The sequence below is a fragment of the Mesoplodon bidens genome, assembly GCF_964165515.1.
Source record: "Mesoplodon bidens genome assembly, chromosome: 9".
Classification (NCBI taxonomy): domain Eukaryota; kingdom Metazoa; phylum Chordata; class Mammalia; order Artiodactyla; family Ziphiidae; genus Mesoplodon; species Mesoplodon bidens.
Window position 1 is genome coordinate 7725330 of NC_138166.1, and position 20331 is coordinate 7745660.

At 37.3% G+C, this 20331-nt stretch overlaps 1 protein-coding gene across 2 annotated transcripts in view; it reads left to right on the forward strand.

Moving 5' to 3' along the window:
- Positions 1-20331, forward strand: part of MAGI2 (membrane associated guanylate kinase, WW and PDZ domain containing 2) — a gene marked incomplete at its 3' end in the record, with an annotated part of 1332164 nt that overhangs the window by 989387 nt on the left and 322446 nt on the right. For both annotated transcript variants that reach the window (XM_081243891.1, XM_081243892.1), the window contains exon 7: positions 10156-10213. In XM_081243891.1, the coding sequence (XP_081100017.1) occupies positions 10156-10213 (58 nt within the window). The remainder of the gene's footprint in view (positions 1-10155; positions 10214-20331) is intronic.

The following is a 20331-nucleotide window of genomic DNA, read 5'->3' on the forward strand; positions in this document are numbered from 1 at the left end:
GTGTGGGGAAGCAAAAAAAAAAAAAAAAAGTAAAAAAGAGAAAAAGGAGCAGAACAATAACAACAAAAAGTAAAAAATAAAGTAAGATTAGAAAACTAACAGATATGTTAGAAAAAATAAACATATAGATGAAACAACACCCAGAAGGTAAAACAGAACCACAATAGCAAAAAAGAGGAGGAAAAAAAAAACCCAGAAAAGGCCTTGGCTGTGGGGGGCGGGGCTTAGTCAGGGGCGTAGTTTGGGTTGTGGGTGGGGCCTATGCTTAGGACCCACAGGGCCAGAAAAGGCCCTGAGGGGGCGGGACTTTGGCTCAATGCAGCAGAAGGGGCCCAGGAGTGCCTCTGGACTTGGAGGGTGCAGGACCAGGTCCGGGACCCCAGCAGGCTCAGTGGGCCCAAGTGGGTGGGGGAAAGACTAGGCGCATTACCCAAACATAGGTGCATTATCCCAGAGGGTTCCTCCCCATTGGCCTCTCTTCTTCTTCTCCCCACCTTCCTTCTATGCCACTAGGACCCACATGGCCGGAGGGGGCCCCAGAAGGCAGGGTACCAGAGCCAGAAGCCCAACAGGCCTCCCAAGGCTGAGTGGGCTGGGGAAGCACCTGCAGTGCTTCCCCTCATCCCCTGGTCCTGGAGGGTCCCCCCCCATCAGCCCCTCCTCCTCTTCTCCCCTCCTCCCTCCCTCCTATGCCCGTAGGGCCCCTACAGCTGGTGGGGGCCCCGGAGAACTGAGGAACAGGCCCGGGAGCCTAGCACACTTCCCAGGGCCCATGTGGGTGGAGGAAATGCCCTCTGCGCCTCCCCTGATCTTCCGGTCCTTGAGGTCCCTTCCCCGTCTGCCTCTCCTCTTCTCCCCCTGCCTCTCTCCTACACCCCAGGACCAACACGGCCCAGAGGGGCCCCGGAAAATGGACGACCAGGCCCAGGGGCCCAGCAAGTTTCCCAGGGCCTGAGTGGGTAGGGTAAACACCCTCCACACCTCCCCAGATCCTCCGAGCCCCCTGAGGGTCCCTCCAGGTGAGGGAACTCCTCCCCTCTCTAAGCCACCACTCAGTGGTGCTGGTCCTATCTGGCCTCCACTTCTCCAACCCCCTCCACCCCACATCCTACCAGGTTGCTCGGGGGTTCCTCCATCTCCCAACTGTATGGGTCCCTCCCATACTGTTGATTGGCTGGATATAAAATCCTTGGTTCACTCTTTCTTTGAGGTTCCTTAAATTGCTGCTTCATTATTGTCTAGCTATGTGTGTTATTCCAGAGATGTGATATCAACTTGATTTTTTTTTTGGTAAGGAACTTACCTTTTAGTTTTTCCTCTATAATGTAAGTCTAATGGCTAACTGATAACTATTATGTTGGATTTGACTGTTCTGGGACAATGTTCCAAGTACTTGGGCAGCCCTTTCAATATAGAAATATATGCAGTTATTTTATTTCTGGAAATTCTTCTGGATTATAGTTTTAAGTATTAGTTCTATTATTTTCATCTTTATGTATTCCAATTATACATATACTGGATTATCTTTGCCTATGTTCTATATTGATGACTTCATTCTGATTCTTTTTTACTATTTGTTTATTTCATTTTGTTCTCTTGCCTATTGCCATGTCTTTCCTCAGTGGTCCTTATTATAATTCCAACTGAATTGATTCTCTCTTGGGTACCTTGTAATTTAGTTTTAATTTCAAAGATTCTTTTTTTTTTAATTTATTTTCTCATTTTAGTCAACTCTTCTTACTATCTTTCTGTTCTTTGTCCAGTTCTGAACTTTTAAATTTCTGATTCAAAATGTTGTTTTATATTTATAAATGCTTGCTTGAAAATATCTTGAGATTTCATTACAGTTTTCTGTGTTTTGTTTATGCTTGAAGAAGGATAATATTTTTTTATTAATCATATTGCTTTGACTCTCATTTCTGATTTCTTTTTTTCTGATTTCTTATAATAACTTTATGAATAATATCTACTTTCTATTTATTTTTATTTTTTTCCTAAACCGGCAATAGCAGTTTTGTATAAGCAAAAATAGAAGAGTTTGGTAGATTACTACATTCTTAGTCCATGAGCACCCTCTTCTGTTTATTTTGTGAAGTACTAATTTTTTAGTAGATGATATATTTTTTTTGCAGAGGGAATAGTTTGTATGTCTTATGATCTTATGATTCTTTTTTTGTTTCTTCAGACACAACAGAAGTTGTGATTCTTACCTCATGATTCTTTCCTATCATAACCAAATTTCCATGGGCCATTTCCTCTTTCAACATCATTTCCCTCTTCTTCTTAAGAAGTGCCTTCCTAAGACTCCATCTCTCACTCTCATTCTGCTCACTTTCAAACATCTTTTTTTCGGTTCCCCAGTAGCTGTGTTCTGACCAACCATGTCTGTTAGCATTTTCCAATTCAGGACAGGACTTTACCTTTCTGAGGGTGATTTGTCTGTTCTTCCACCCCTGGGCTCCTTGCTCCCTCTCTTCTTTTCTGCACACTCTCCACCTGACTTTCTGATCTAGAATGGGCTCTTGAGCTGGTTCTGCTAGATTGGGGTGTTTATGTCTCTACCTACATATACCTTTTCAAGTGCATAGTATTTTCTTTCTCCTAATTATGTTGTAGATGTGGGTTATAGATGGTTTTACTGTTCTCTTAGTGGATATTTATGGTTTTCTGGCTAAGTGGAGAGGTTAAAATTTATATATCAGCCTTTACATTAAAGGAGCCCAGCATGTTTCAATAAAGGATCTTAAGTGGATGATGATGATAAATAGATCAATAGATGGATTAATTTAGACTTACAGAAATTAAGAGGAAACTGGAGATGTATATTTGAAGTCCTAACATATAGTTGTTTCCCAGATCTTTCATTATGGCCAGACCTTTCTCCAAAGCTCTAGGAATTTAAAAAACAAAACCAAAGAACAACAACAAAAAAAAACCTACTAGATTCATCACTTTTTCACCTTCTAGTGCAGCTTGCAAACTTAAACCAAATATGATTCTGAATCTTTACCAGACAGTATCCTTTTTTTGTGTCATGCTTTTCTGCCACCACTTCTTGTCACCATCTCAAATATATTACTCTGTCATCTTTAAGTTAACATTGCAAACGTTCACATTTATATTTGACAACCTTTTTTCCAGGTAGAAAAGGGCCCCTGAATACCCAAACCATTATTGAGCACACATTTCTTTATATATCAATATCTGTCAGAAAAAGCTTATACATTTTCTACTCAAATTTGGTAAGATACATTAAGGAATAAATTTAGTTGGAATTTGTTTGTGCCATTGTATGTTTTATCAACAACAAGCCCTTGAAATTGTGGTCAATACTTTTAAAACCCATTATAATACTGGGGTAATGAAATACTCAGGCTGAATCCACATGGTAACATGAATTAAATGCCAGTGTTGTAAAATACAGATCAGCTAGTTCTCCTTTCCACTGTAAAAAATAGTAAAACTCCTATACCCAGGCCCATGAATGAAGACTTCTTAGCCTATATTTCCATGATATCAGCTGGGTTTGTGCTCTTGCATGTAGACACTCTCTGAGGAAGATGAAAAAGAACATACAGGAACAATTTTTATTTTCAATTTTAGGTTCTAAAATTTGTTGTTTTGTTTGATTGTTCATTTTTGTGACTGAATGGAATAAAATCCTCTGGTAAATAGGAGCAAATTTGAGTCCTGACACACAGAGAAAGGTCTGGAAGTATACACTCAACTCTATCTTTATGTAGGGAAATGGGACTGTGATTAACATATCATTCTTTTATGGATTTTGTTAAAAACAAGAATGAATTCAGAATTTACTTTTATAATTATACTCCTTGGGAGCAAAAGTTAAATGACTTTTCCAGGGAAATTTAGTTATACTTCCGAATTCATATACTATGTATACAGCAAAAATCTAATAAAAATTGTAGGAAAAGATTTTAATATGGGTAGTAGCTATCACTGTATTGCATATTATTTCTACCTAGGGAACTTTTATATGTTTCTTATGTTCTCTTGTGATGTCATCACCTCTAAAGCACAATAGCAAGAGACTCAATTTTTTTAAGAAAGCAAGTCCAAATAAAATAACATAGGATTGAAGGAAATGGTCCCCCATTCTGGTCCCTGTTCCTGTCTCCAAAATCTTAGTACTTAGTAAGCTTTCTAAGTTGGTCCACCTTCCTGGCTTTTTAAGCTGCCCACAAGGATGGGCCTTCACACAACTTTTATGAATTAACGTAACCCATGCTAGATGCTGCCCCCCAGGAAAGGAACAAAACCAGACTCCAGATTTTGAACTCATATTACTGAATTTGTATTTCTAGGATACAAGATGCAGTAACACTTAAACATGAACCTGGCATTTACTTAGTTTTTCTAGTGAGCAGAAAGATAGGCAACAGAAAAAAAAAAAAAAAGTAATATAGCAAAATTAAGTTACTTTCTTGGAAATATCTATTAAAAGTCAACATAAGGGCCTCCCTGGTGGCGCAGTGGTTGAGAGTCCGCCTGCCGATGCAGGGGATACGGGTTCGTGCCCCGGTCTGGGAGGATCCCATGTGCCGCGGAGCGGCTGGGCCCGTGAGCCGTGGCCGCTGGGCCTGCGCGTCCAGAGCCTGTGCTCCGCAACGGGAGAGGCCACAACAGTGAGAGGCCCGCATACCACAAAAAGAAAAAAAAAAAAAAAGTCAACATAATATAAAAGAAGACTAAAAATGCAGAAATCCTACATTCTCATTTTGTTTAAAAATTTAACACTATCCAAATTAATTCAGTGTTATATGTATCTGATTGAATATTAATAAAGTGTGAGTAGAAATCATCTAATCAATAGTGAGAGTTGGTGAAGTAGCTTTTTTCAGTTTTTTTTTCATTTTGAAATTATTTTAGATTTCAGAAAAATTACAAAAATATTGCAAAGCGTTTCTACATACCTTTCACCTCACTTCCCCTAATATTAACATCTTTCATAGCACAATTATTGATGTCAGGAAATTAACATTCATGTAGACTAGTAAGTAATCTACAAGTCTTATTTGGCTTTTACCAGTTGTCTCACTGATGTCCTTTTTCTGGTCCAGGAGCTAATCCAGATCCCACCCTGCATTTACTCTTCGTGTCTCCATGGTCTCCTCTATACACTGTGACGATACCTCAGTCAGTCTTTCTATTTCATGACCTTGACACTTTTGAAGAGTACTGGCCAGTTATTTTCTAGAATGTTCCTCCATTTGTGTTTGCCAAATGTGGCAAAAAATGGGGCACAGCCCCCAGCCATACCTGATTATTTTGTGAGTGGGCTCTTGACCTGAGGACAGCCATTACAGTGATCTGCCGGGCTAAGTAACTTGGATCTATTTTGAAGAAAATGAACTGGATTAATGAATTAGGGTGGATGCAGGGGAGGAGGCTGGGTACAGAATTGGGAAACTCAGAGATCAAAGTAATGAGATAGTGTATCTTAGGTTCCTTATAGCTTTTCAGTATTTGGGTCCCATTTCCATAAGGAATACTATCCTTGGATTCTACAAGTTTCCCAGCTGTAGCCTGAAAAATGTTTCTTTGAGCTAATAAAGGAGTCACAGTTTTCTGCAACAAAAATGGACCTAACAAATAAATAAGAATTGGACAGAGCGAATTGGAAGAGCATGATGGCTGTGGCAGAATCCAGGCTGAACTAGATGCCTCTTTAACTTTTGATTCTATTAAAGTTTTACGAAGCTTTTATGACTGACTACAAATTAAACTAGACATTTTCACAGACTTTTGCAGAGTGGATCACTATAGGAATATCTAATCACTGAATTTCCCCCATGGTTCCATGGCCTGAAGAAAATCTCAATTACAGCATTAACCTTGCTGACCTCAAGTGTTTATTTTTCTCTGTTGCATAGTATAGGTTATGCTTTCATTAGTGTGACCTTAATCCTCTGCAAATTTGTCAGGTATTATTGAATACAGTATGCTAAATAACCCAGGACCCAAGAGTTCCAAGCTGCATACTTGCTTGGTTGGGCAAATAGTACAAAATTGGAAATTCTTTTTTCTCCTTTGTTAGCTTAATTTTAAAAAGAAGCAATTGGTTTTTAAAAATGAATTAAAGTCCAGATAGCTAATTTTTCACAGTGAAAGATGGTTCTTAACTGTCTTAATTTTTCATCATGTAGATGTATACTCTTCAGTTAATCTTAAGAATTTATTTTATGACTTGACTTTTCATGAGTAATAATCTTAAGAATTTATTTTATGACTTGGCTTTTCTTTGCCACTCAGGAAGAATGTCATTAACGGGAATACACACAAACACATGTCCACATATACATGCACATGCATACACACAAACATATATACATACACATACACATTCCTATATATGTTCACACACACACACACACACACACACACACACCATTTTAAGCATTGGTTGTAGATTTTTATACCTATTCTGTCATATTTACAAATGAACCAGTGTGTGTATTCTATTCCTTGTTTCTTGTAACATTCATCCATCAATCCCCTGCAGACCTTGTAAATGAAATGAATGACAGCTCTTTGTAACAGGTTAGAGCTACAGTGTATCATTTTGGCCCAAATTGTGAGTCAAGGACCACTTAATAGTTCATCTTAAAGTATAAATATTTATAATATATAATTTTGTTTAGGCATGAATTAATAGTTTATTTTGGAAATATGAAATAAGCAAACAAACTATGTTAATATCTTATGAAAAGCAAATCAGATTCCCCCTAAATTCTGATGGACACTTCATGATGGCAGATGGGAAAGAATGCCAATGAATTGTTTCCAGAACCTTTGGCACTGTAAATCCACAAAGATAAAGAATCAATGAACTGTATACTTCTGAGATACATTGCTTAGCATTAATAATTCACTCAAAAAAGAGCCAAAGATAAGGAATAGATTACACTGTAAAAGATAATTTTTAAACTTTGACCATGAAATGCTTCCATTTGGCAGTGCCATTAAGAAGTAAGACTAGTATTCATAAAACTAACCATGTTAGGCTTTTACTCTGAAAATTATTAAATATTGTTATTTTACATATCATTGTATTCATGGGGTGATATTAAACCTATTATATATATGAATCCATGTATTCAGCCATATTAATAATAAATATTCATAATATCAATTCTTGTCCTCTGTGTATTCTTTTACTTAAGCTACTTGTAAAAGGCACTCAGTAGATGTTTGTCAAATGGATTTTTCTTTTTTATAGCCGAATTCTCCAATAGCTTGGGGAATTTGGTAAAGACCATCTGGATAGTTATTCTCATGATTTTAAATTAAATATTGTTTATGCTGTATTAAGCAGAGTGCCTAAATTGATACCTGAATTGGCTAAGGTCTCTGGAACCAAAGTATAGGGTTTTTAAATCCTGAGTTGTTGTATGGATAAAATGAGTTAGTACATGGAAAATCCATCAGCACCCGGACCATAGTAAATACTCAGTAATATTCTTATTATCATTTTGACAGAAAAATTTCTTAAGATGCTTCACAATTTGATGTTGTATATTTATTAATATATGACTAATCCATAAATTATTAAACCAAGGCATAGCCTAGACTTTGTAGTTTAAAAAAAACAAATAAACTTGAAAAATTTCTTCAGTATTTAGGCTAAGCTCCAATGATAGAAGCCATAAAGAAAAACACTGAGAAATTTACCAATCAAAAATTAAAACAGGGGCTTCCCTGGTGGTGCAGTGGTTAAGAATCCGCCTGCTAATGCAAGCGACACGGGTTCGAGCCCCGGTCTGGGAAGATCCCACATGCCGCGGAGCAACTAAGCCCGTGCGCCACAACTACTGAGCCTGCGCTCTAGAACCTGTGAGCCACAGCTACTGAGCCCGCGTGCCACAACTACTGAAGCCCGCGTGCCTAGAGCCTGTGCTCTGCAACAAGGGAAGCCACCGCAATGAGAAGCCTGCGCACCGCAATGAAGAGTATCCCCTGCTCGCCGCAACTAGAGAAAGCCCACGTGCAGCAACGAAGACCCAACTCAGCCAAAAATAAATAAGTAATTTAAAAAAGAGGGAAAAGAATCAAAATAAAATTAAATTAAAATTAAAAAAAAAATTAAAACAACTGTGTTGAAGAAAATGTTCAACAAAATTAAAATCTAAACAAACTCTTAAAAACATATATGCAACGTATGTAACAAAGGACTAATACTCTTAATAAGTAAAAAAAAAAAAAACTCTTATGAATGGATTTAGAAAAACAAGAAATGTACAAAATAAAAAACAGTTGCCCAAGGATGAACAAATAAAAAATGTTGAAACTAACTAGAAATCCAAGAAAGGCAAATTAAAACAACTATGAAATACTATTTAAAAAATAAGTTTGTTGATTTTTAAAATAATGATATACAGTATTTTATCTGCATATCCAGAATTCAGAAGCTCTAAAAACTGCCTTTTATACTCATTTGGCAGCAGAAGGTAACCTGACCTGGACATGCTGGCAGACCAGTGCTAACTGACGTGAAGTGGTCCTTTTTTTGTGCCTCTTAGTGAGAATCACATGGTTTGGGCTGCTTAAATACTCATGGCTTTGATTATATGGTGCTTTTTCAGACTCTGCTTGAGGTGTTATGGAACAGAATACGTTTGCCTCGTGTTATCCTTCTAAAATCAGAAAAATTATGAATTTCAAAACCTCTCTGTCCCAAAAAGTTTTGGATAAGGAATTATGGACCTGTATTTAATTTGATGGTACAGAGAAACAAAGTCAATTCATAAACTCCCAGTGAAGTTATAAATTGGTTCTCTTTTGTGAGTGGATGGCAACAACTTGGATATAAATATAGGTATACATTTATCAAAAGCCATAAAAGGGTACATGCCCTTTAATCTGAAATTTTACCTCTAGGAATTTATCATGACTAAATTACTGGGAAAATGATGAAAGATTTAGGCTTTAGTTAGTCCAACACAGATGATATATAACTGGAAAGTCCCAAATGTTCAATAATAGAAGATTGGTGAGATTACACAGGCTCTGGCCACACCCCACACCACTACTGTCCACTTTAAAAGTGATATTTTGCAGTAACACTCATTCACATTGAAGATGCCCTTGATATTTTGTTAGGTAGAAATACTAGGCTGTAAAAATAATATGCACTATATGATCTAGTGTCTTTAAAAATTATACACACACACACACACACATCTCTGGATGGCAGGATTGCAGGTGATTCTAATTTTCTTTTATAACTGTGCTTATCTATGGTGAAAATGTTACTACTTATAAAAATAAAACTTTTAAGTGTCATTTAAACATATTACTTAGAGCATGTCAATATATCTTACTTAGATTTCAAGTTATATATGTATTATTAATGTATATGAGGAAAACTAGAATATTCTTCATATTTATAGGAGTTAATAATTATAAAGGCTTAGTGTATTTGGAAACAGTATCATAACACAAAGCCTGGTTTTCAAATAACATGTTTTTGCTTAAAGTAGCTTTTATTGTATTGTTGATATTTTAACGTGTATTTATTAAAATTTGCTGTGGAGAATTGAAAATATGAACCATAGTGTCAAGGAAAGTGTGTTTAGAACTTTAGACTTTATACAAAAATATACCCAAAGAGTTTATTGGCAATATTCAAATTCTGACCCATGGAGAGAGAAAAGCAAGCTAACCATCTCGAATAGTGGGGTGTCAATTGAGAATGTATAATGTCTATGTTTCAGTCATCAGAAACAATTTGCTATTCTCAGAAATATATTTTGAAAATAGGATCTTTATCCTGAAATGCTCCTTTTAACAATACAAATAAATGAGAAAGCTGTATGCTCTTTCAGGAAAGCAATTTGCCTTCTGTATTACCTTGAGTGGTGATAACGTGCCATTCTACTACTTGGCGTGGGATAAACAGATAGACCCAGCAATATATCTGCAGAGAAGAGAGTTCTGTGTTTTAAGTGCCAATTTTCAAGTCAGTGCTTCTTATAGTCCCTACAACATGCATTTGAAATTTGGTGCTGACTCTGAATGCTTTATTCCACTTTAGTAGACTATTTCTGCAATCCACAAACAATTAAATTATATTACTTTTTATTAGAAATACTGTTATCTGTTACTTACTGAAAGAAATAACTCTTTATTTTTCAGAGCTTCCATATGGCTGGGAAAAAATCGATGATCCCATATATGGCACTTATTATGTTGAGTAAGTCTCTAAGTTTGATATTAACTTGTTATTAATGTGTTGTGAAATTGTGTTAGTATTTCATTTATTGAGCTTGTGTGGCTAACAGTCCCTTTATTCCTTTGTTGTCTTACTTTGAAGTACCCACAAAGACTCTAGCAGCACTAGCTAGCTGTCTCTTGCTCTCCAGCTGGCTAATTTGTCATTCCTTTCCTTTGACTCATGATTCTAAAACACCAGTTGGAAAAAATGTGTTTCACACTGTCCTCTAAATGAGTGATAATTAAAGACATCAAAGGAAATGCCCTTCATTTTGAAATCAAAATGTTGGGAGCTGACTAGTTGTGTAAAAGAGATACTCCATTAAACCAGATTTTAGAGTCAATTAAATGAAGCAACCATACTTTCCAGATGAGGGATGAAATAAAATTAAGATTTTTTTTTTCTCTTTTAAGGCCTCATTTTAAATCAAGAGTATATTTTGTAGATTGGACTTTTATGTTATCTATTGGAGGTTTCATTACCTTAATGTATGTATCTTAGCATAATATGATACATATTATGCATCCTTTTATTCAGGATAAAGCCCCTATTAGGGATTCAGTTATATACACATTTTTTTCCTTTGGAAAATCAAATAGTATTCATAATTTTCAAAAGTTAAATACGTGACTTACTTTTCCAGAACCCCTCTTCTGATAGAGAAATTTTTATTTTTTATCTATTGTGTCACGTTGTTAATGTTATTTGGGTGAATAACAAAACCAGATAACCAAGAAATGCAGAGGCTGAAAAACTCTCCTTCAAGATCTAACTCTGTTTTCTCCAATCACATTGTTTAGCAATAATAATCTAGATGGTAGAGGATTACAGACTAATGGCATTATTGCTAAATTGTTTTTGTAGTAAATTGTACAAATTGTTACTGAGCTTTTACGAAGTGTCAAGCCCTTCTCTGCACTGGGGAGGTGCTGATGAGGATGACCTGTGTGCTCCCTGCCCTTGGGCATCTCCTTCATGAGCACTTGTCTTGAATAGTTTGACCCACCATCTTCATCTGGAAAAGCCCCAGTTTTGGCACCACAGTCAGTCATTTCCAGTGAAGGTGAATTCACTTCCTTTGCCAAATGCAATTTTCTAACATAGTATCTAATTCTCTAACATCATGTAGACACTCAATAGATGCAAAAATTAAGATATGTACATGGAGGTATCACTAATTGCAAAAATAAAGGGAAATCACTTGTAAATAGTTATAAGGCTCCTTATAGTTATAAGATTTTCAATAAGTGCTACCTTCTCTTAATTTGTTGAATTAGACTGTCCCTTGCCTAAACCTATTACATCTGAAATCCAAGATATTTCCATGTAAGGAAAGAGAATGGAGGTATGTGACATACCAGATCTCGTCTTTAATACACTTCCTTGCAGAATTCATTGAACAAGAACCTTCTCCTAAGTTTAGATATTTGCAAGCTCCATAAAGAGCCAGATAACAAATATTTTAGGGGGCCAAATGTCCTCTGTCACAACTGTTCAACTCTGCTGTTGTAGCTTGAAAGCAACCATAGGCGACACTTAGATGAATGGGTGTAGTATGTTCCAGCAAAACTGTATTAACAAAAACAGGCAGCTGGCCAAATTTGGCATGCAGAACATGGTTTGCTGACCCTTGCCCTGTTCGAAATCTTCAGATTCTTCTTCCATGTCCTCAAGTGCTTTCCAATGTGAGAAACAGTATTTAAGTCAAACCTTCTTTCTCTGTCTAACTATCACAGAGGTGAGAGACCCACATAACCGAAAGCAATGTTTCCTACTTTCTTGATCATTGAGGCATGTGTTCTTCAAGTAAAGATCTGCTGCTGGTAGTTAATTATTGAATTGGACATTAGCTATAAGCCTAAAAGAAAATGGTCCTCATTATCATTACATTTCACATGGTTTACTTTGTACTTGTTTTTGCTTAAATTACATTTCTTTCTACATTTCTCCACTTCATTTTTCATGTATCATCACCATAGTCAGAAAATTATTCATAATTTAGTCAGTTATGTCTTATATAATTAGATCAGACTAACACATTTAATAGTTTTAGATTTCAAGTGATTGTGAGGTCTTAGATACAGGCTATAGTGAGTCAAATAGTTTAACTTCCTTCAGACTGCATCCAGTTCTACTATTTGTCATGGCTTTTTCCCCATTACATGATTCCATAAGGTATACCAATAGCAATAGTTAGGTGTGTGTGTGTATCAGACCAATCAAAATATTGAGACAGATAATCCATACCTCCAGATAATTTTAAATAGAACTATATGCCAATATTTCTTAGAAACTTCTTTTGGAAGAAAATAATTAAAATACCTCAACTTGTAAACATTGTATGTTTACATTATATAATGGGTTCTCTGTAGAGCTATCATTTTGGGTGTTTAATTACATACCAAATTACACAATTAGAGATCTGGTTACAAAATACGAAAAACATTCCACCTTCCTGCCAAGTGACAAAAAAGCCTATGCAGGGACACTGGAAGTCTAACTAGCAGTCAGTTGCTCTTCAGACAGATCAACAACTGGGAGAAGAAGTTGTGGAGTGGGCTGTCTATCATCAGCAGGGCACGTCAGGTTGAAATCAGCCTTGTGCCTCTGGCACAGTTGCACAAACACTCATTCCTGCCAGCCTCAGACAAGCAGGTAGGATTTCAGCAGTCAAGAGCAGGAAAGTGTCTGTACAACTTGAAACTGGAAAACCCGGATTGGATAATTTTTGACCACTATTGGTGGCTTTACTGTGCCATAATTCTGTCCTGGGCAAATGCAATTTTAAGATTATAGGTTTAATATATTTAAAACTCAGAAAAATTATCATCATAACCATATAAGTATCATATCATCAAAATAGTTAACATCTACTGAGGGCTCGGTACGTGCCATGAAGCGGGCTAAGACCTCAACAGTCTTTAGCACATTTATAATCCTCTGTATAGTGTAATGAGGTAAATTGTCTTAAGTTGACAGATGGGGAAACTCTGGCTGAAGAAGTTGAGTAACTTACCCAGCATCACACATTATTGAGAGGAATGGGCCCAGGCACTGTGACTGCAGAGCCCAGGCTCCAAACTCTTGCTCGAAATGCATCCCGTAAATGTAGTGTTCATGATCCTCACATGATGGTCTGAACAAGCTTCTGGGACTCATCACTGGAGAAGAATAAGGGGTCCCCAGAGAACATCTCCCCCCTGGCCGCACTCTAGTAGTGTCCCAGGAGGGTTCCGACAGTGGGAGCCGTGCTGCGCACAGCCCCATCAGGCTGGCTTCTAACTCACTCATTCTGAGCCACCAGCTCCATTACCCATGACTTGAGAGCGGCCCTGCACACCACGGCCCCCAAGAGTAAGACTAGCAAGTCCTGAATGAAGAGGAGTCCATATTTTGTGCGTCTCAGTATGGGATGTTGCCCCTCGTTTGGAGCTATAGAGACAGCCACGCAGGTCTGTATTTTAGAGAACAGTGAACCATACTCAACATCTTTCCTTATTTCATCTGCAGACAGGACAGACAGACCACATTTCTGGTCAACGCAGACCCAGAAAGAGGTTAGCCCTAGTTTTCCTGACACTAAATCCTTGATAGTACAGCACTTAGCAATGTATTAAAAAGTCCTAAAGTTGCTCACTAGAAATGTAACTGTCACTGTTCATAAAGAAAGGGAAATTTCTGTAATGAAGAAAGTGCAAAATGTAGAGTTGAACAGCTGTGACTTTTGTACAAATGCGTTTTTCTCTCCTCTTTTGTGAAATTATGTCTGCTGGGTTACATTTTGGTTTCAATGGCAGTTATCCAATTTGCTTAACTAGCTAGCCCAGAAGACACAATTTCCTGGAACAGCTTTCATGCAAAGCTGCCTTTGCTGGCACAGACGGAGAAGCAAACCATACAACTACAGTGAAAATAATAGTGGAGACTGACAGATGTGATTTTCATGTAAAGGTTTTACAAGTTTTCATGTGATGTCACACATCTGCTACTATGAAATGTTACTTGTGTGCAGTTCCAGAAAGTATGAAAGATACTGTATAATATCTCCAATATAACATTAAATGTGAAAGGAAAATTGCATTCATTTCATGGTTAATGATGAGTATTTGTCATGATGTAGCAAGTTGGAAAGTGGTTAGAGAGGATTTTAACTCAATCGCATATCTTAAGAATGTTTCTCTCCTTCATGCCTTTGAGTAGTTTTCTAAATATTCTCAGGAAACGCTTTCTAACTTCAGAATTTTTGAAAAGTCAGCATAGATGTAAAACATTTCCAATTAGAAATCAACATAAAAGAATACCTTTTAAAATCTTGCTTGTTCTTAGAGAATTTTTTTTCTATATTGGAAGTTAATTTCTCAAACTTTCAACTTTTTCTTCAATCTTCAAAAACTAGCGTACTGTTTTGCTGCTTTTAAACAGCTATTTAACAAAGAAATCCTTTCCCCAGCTTAACAGATCTGTGTAATAGAACACTGAAGTGCACTGCTGATGAATTGGCTCAGTGGTGTTCTAATCTAAAGTGAGCTCTAAATTTTGTCAGTAGCATCTGGTCATGTCAATTATTATCACTTAGTGGCCAAGAGTATGGGCTGCAGTGTTTCACAGTATGCCAGCCCTGCAGCTTCCTAGCTGTGAGACGTTGAGTAGACAGATTATGGAGAAGGAGGAAGTGGAGGAGGATGAGGATGAGGACCAGAGAGAAGGGAGAAAGGAGAGAGGGGAAGGGAGAGGAAGAACTTTTATTGTGCACCTACTACGTGCCCAGCAGTATTCTAAGTGCTTTACATATACTAACTCATTTAATCCTCACAAAGCAAAACAAAACAAACAAAAACAACAACAACTATGAAGTCTGTGTTACTATCCCCATTTTATAGATAAGGAAACTGAGACACAGATATTTTTACAAGTACTAAATAACAAAGCCAGAATTTGAATCTAGGCAGTCTCATCACACAGCTGGTGTTTAGCACTTAACACAGGTATGTAGGAAGTGCTCAACAAATGTTAGTTATATTTTATCATATGTATCCCAGTGACATAGATAAGGACTCTCCTTCTGGCACCACTTGCTTTTCCAGTTCTTTCACGGTAAAATACACCCAAACAGTGAACAATTCTAAGGGAAATTATTTGATCTGTAAGAAACATATAACTTAATCTCACAGTTAGAGTGTGCCACATTGAATTAAAAAAATAGCGTTTATTGTAATTCCATAATCCCACTGAAAATGATGAAGCAAGGACCGCAGAGTGTGATGTTTCCATGGCTTCCAGAGGGGTTGAGGTTTCAGAGTAATTCCCGAAGAAGATATTTTTTCTTGTAATTATCTCTGGTACATGCCATCTTATACAGCTGGGGAGTTGTGATGATAGTAATAACGATAGTGATGTTCAAGGCACTATTTTAACTTTCAACTACTTTCATATCCATTGTCCCAGATGATGATCACAGCATTTACAAATGAGGGAACCAAACCTCTGAGGAGTTAAGTGAGTTCTCAATGGGCATATGGCTAGTAAGGATGCAGCTGTCTGATGCATGTAGAGCTAAGAAAGACCTTTTAGTAGAGTAGCTATGTTTTTACGCTATTATAAACTGTTTAACTTATAAAGTATTTCTCATATTTGTTAAACAAGTAGAAATAGGTTAATGAAAGGAATAAGGACATTGAAATAAATGTGGAGTTTTCTATTTCTAACCAAACTACAATTGGTTCTTTTTTGCTAAGTCATTACACTTAACTTTTTACCTCCTTCTGGCTGACCGAGGCCAAGGTCATAGTATGTGGCATCACTCCTTTCAGCCTGGAGAAGACAAGCAATCAAGCTTCATCGTGAGGGATCTCCTAGCTCAACATACATGCTCTTTACACTATGTTAGCATTTCCGATAGTTTGTAATTGGTAGTTGTTACTTACCCACTCTGTACTACTCACTTGTATTATATAAAGTTCAACTGGCTATTGATCTACTTTCTTTTTTTTTTTTTTTTTTTTTTTTTGCGGTACACGGGCCTCTCACTGTTGTGGTCTCTCCCGTTGTGGAGCACAGGCTCCGGATGCACAGGCCCAGCGGCCATGGCTCATGGGCCCAGCCGCTCCGTGGCATGTGGGATCTTCCCAGACCGGGGCACGAACCCGCGTCCCCTGCATCGGCAGGCGGACTCTCAACCACTGCACCACCAGGGAAGCCCGATCTACTTTCTTAATACTACAGTTCAACCACAGATCAGTGGAAAAGCTTATGGCTTCCTTTTACTCTTTATGCCAGGGTCCCTCAAATATTTTTAAATTATGATTCTTTCAAATCAAAATGAAGTCTCATGCCCAATTTCCCTTCTCACCACTACCATCCAGTCAAGATCTGGATACATTCCCCTCATCAAGCCCTTACATGAGATTAGAAATCATTTTTCATGCTGTAAGATATTTCCCCATTGCTGATTCATTTTAATATGATCAACATTTATTTTGTATACCGGTTACCTTATCTTCCCCTGAAGGTCTTTTCAACTAAAGGTAAGAAAACTTGACTCTGTAATTGAATACACTTTCGTTAGCAACTGCTTATTCATGAACTACCTTATTTAGCAGATCTTCTGTTTCCAAATAAAAAATGTTTTAGTCACCCAGAAGTTTAAATAGGTTTAATTGCAAGTGGACTTTTACAGATAACGATAATTTATTCACTTTGACATCAGAGTTACATGTGTTTTTTTTTTACAATTCTAATAAATCATTTTTTGTCTTGAAGTCAATAATAAGAGACAAAAGAATTATTACTCCAGCATCATCTTTCCTTTGAGAATGTGCTTGTGAAGAAAGATGAATGCAATATAAACACTAATTTTTTTTTGGTTTGTTTGTCTTTAAACCTTTTTTATCAATCTAGCAAATTAAATTGGGCTCTTGTTTAGGCGCTTCTGGAGAGGTTAAGCACAGGCAAACAGCACAGGAGCACAACGGGTAGCACAGAGCAGGGGAATTCGGTGGTAGAGGCAGCAATGTCCCTGAGCCCTCATCATCGCAAGGAGAGACGGCAGGAATGGTCAGAACTGGAAACACCATTTTGTGTACTCCCTCCTTCTACTCCATCTTTTTTATAGGACCATGAGAGCTCGAGACTGGCCATATGAAGGCAGGGAGGTCAGACTGCACTTAGACAATGTTGTTCAAGGGACTTTCAGACAGCCTGTTGAGAGGGATATGAGCAGGTGAATGTGGGGAGTGTCATTTCTGCACCGAGAGGTCCTAGGATGCTGTCGGAAGTGCTGTCTCTCCTGCTGGAGGAGGGGACCACCTATTTCTATTCCATGTAGCTCATTGCTTGGCAACGCAGAGAAAGCTGCCACCGTCTTTCACTGGAGAATTCTGTTTGGCTCTTGCCAAGGCAATGTTGTAATAAGAAGTAGATCACTGTCATCATTCTATAATTTGTGAAATAGTTAGCTTTTTTGGTTATTAATCTCTCTCTGGATTAAACATGCTAGGTTTCTTGGGAGTGAACTGCAAATTGTCTCATGCTGCCACTCTGTATCACCACATACTTTGGAGTCATCTCTTAGACTGAGACTAAGTTCTGAAGTGAACACATGAAGTGAAAAGTTGGATAGAGTCAATATTATCCTAAAAACCCCTCAGGATCATGTTGTGTTGGAGACTAGCTACTCAAACAAAATGGCAGGGTTTTCCTTTAGTGTTGCAAAAGGATTCTTTCTGGAATTAAAGGGGTTGGCTGGCATGTATGTCTTTTCGATCTTTAATATATACAGAACTAGAATCACATTCGGCTCAGAGAGATGCTATCAGAAGGATGAAGAAATTTAGTCAAACAGAGGAAGCAGTAGATTGATGTCATTCTTTGGCACTTTATTATGAATAAAACAGAAGATTGTCACCTTTAAGAGGTAAAATGTAATGCCCTCCTGCCCCACATGAGAACTATAATTTCATCTTTTTTAATATGCAAATAATGTTTTTCAAAATTGTTTTTGTGTCACAGACCATAATGTTAGTAATAGTTTGTCCTTTTTTGTATTCATGGTTTTGAATTTACAAAATTCAAAATTACACTTAACCTCACTGGCTTTTATCTGTTAAATGAGTAGTTTGGATTAGGTGATTGCTAAGGTTTCTTCTAGTTCAAGGAATATCCACTGCACCTTGTGTTAACAAGGATAAATTTGGCCATTTTTCTGTGTTATTCTTTTTTTTTTTTTTTTGGCTTTTCACCTGTTCTCTTTTTTTTTAATTTTTGAATTTTATTTTGTTTATTTATTTATACAGCAGGTTCTTATTAGTCACCAATTTTATACACATCAGTGTATACATGTCACCCCCAATCACCCAATTCATCACACCACCACCACCACCCCCCACGGCTTTCCCCCTTGGTGTCCATACGTTTGTTCTCTATATCTGTGTCTCAATTTCTGCCCTGCAAACCAGTTCATCTCTACCATTTTTCTAGGTTCCACATATATGTGTTAATATACGATATTTGTTTTTCTCTTTCTAACTTACTTCACTCTGTATGACAGTCTCTAGATCCATCCACGTCTCAACAAATGACCTAATTTTCTTCCTTTTTGTGGCTGAGTAATATTCCATTGTATATATGTACCACATCTTCTTTATCCATTCGTCTGTCGATGGGCATTTAGGTTGCTTCCATGACCTGGCTATTGTAAATAGTGCTGCAATGAACCTTGGGGTGCCTGTGCCTTTTTGAATTATGGTTTTCTCTGGGTATATGCCCAGTAGTGGGATTGCTAGATCATGTGGTAATTCTATGTTTAGTTTTTTAAGAAACCTCCATACTGTTCTCCATAGTGGCTGTATCAATTTACATTCCCACCAACAGTGCAAGAGGGTTCCCTTTTCTCCACACCCTCCCCAGCATTAGTTGTTTGTAGATTTTCTGATGATGCCCATTCTAACTGGTGTGAGGTGATACCTCATTGTAGTTCTGATTTGCATTTCTCTAATAATTAGTGATGTTGAGCAGCTTTTCATGTACTTCTTGGCCATCTGTATGTCTTCTTTGGAGAAATGTCTATTTAGGTCTTCTGCCCATTTTAGGATTGGGTTGTTTGTTTCTTTAGTATTGAGCTGCATGATCTGTTTATATGTTTTGGAGATTAATCCTTTGTCTGTTGATTCATTTGCAAGCATATTCTCCCATTCTGAGGGTTGTCTTTTTGTCTTGTTTATGGTTTCCTTTGCTGTGCAAAAGCTTTTAAGTTTCATTAGGTCCCATTTCTTTATTTTTGTTTTTATTTCCATTACTCTAGGAGGTGGATCAAAAAAGACCTTGCTGTGATTTATGTCAAAGAGTGTTCTTCCTATGTTTTCCTCTAAGAATTTTATAGTGTCCGATCTTACATTTAGGTCTCGAATCCATTTGGAGTTTATTTTTGTTTATGATGTTAAGGAGTGTTCTAATTTCATTCTTTTACATGTAGCTGTCCAGTTTTCCCAGCACCACTTGTTGAAGAGACTGTCTTTTCTCCATTGTATATCCTTGCCTCCTTTGTCATAAATTAGTTGACCATAGTTGTGTGGGCTTACCTCTGGGCTTTCTATCTTGTTCCATTAATCTGTGTTTCTGTTTTTGTGCCAGTACCATATTGTCTTGATTACTGTAGCTTTGCAGTATAGTCTGAAGCCAGGGAGTCTGATTCCTCCAGCTCCGTTTTTATCCCTGAAGACTGCTTTGGCTATTCAGGGTCTTTTGTGTCTCCATACAAATTTTAAGATTTTTTATTCTAGTTCCATAAAAAATGCCATTGGTAATTTGATAGGGATTGCATTGAATCTGTAGATTGCTTTGGGTAGTATAGTCATTTTCATAATATTGATTCTTCCAATCCAAGAACATGGTATATCTCTCCATCTGTTCGTATCATCTTCAATTTCTTTCATCAGTGTCTTATAGTTTTCTGCATACAGGTCTTTTGTCTCCCTAGGTAGGTTTATTCCTAGGTATTTTATTCTTTTTGTTGCCATGGTAAATGGGAGTGTTTCCTTAATTTCTCTTTCATATTTTTCATCATTAGTGTATAGGAATGCAGGAGATTTCTGTGCATTGTT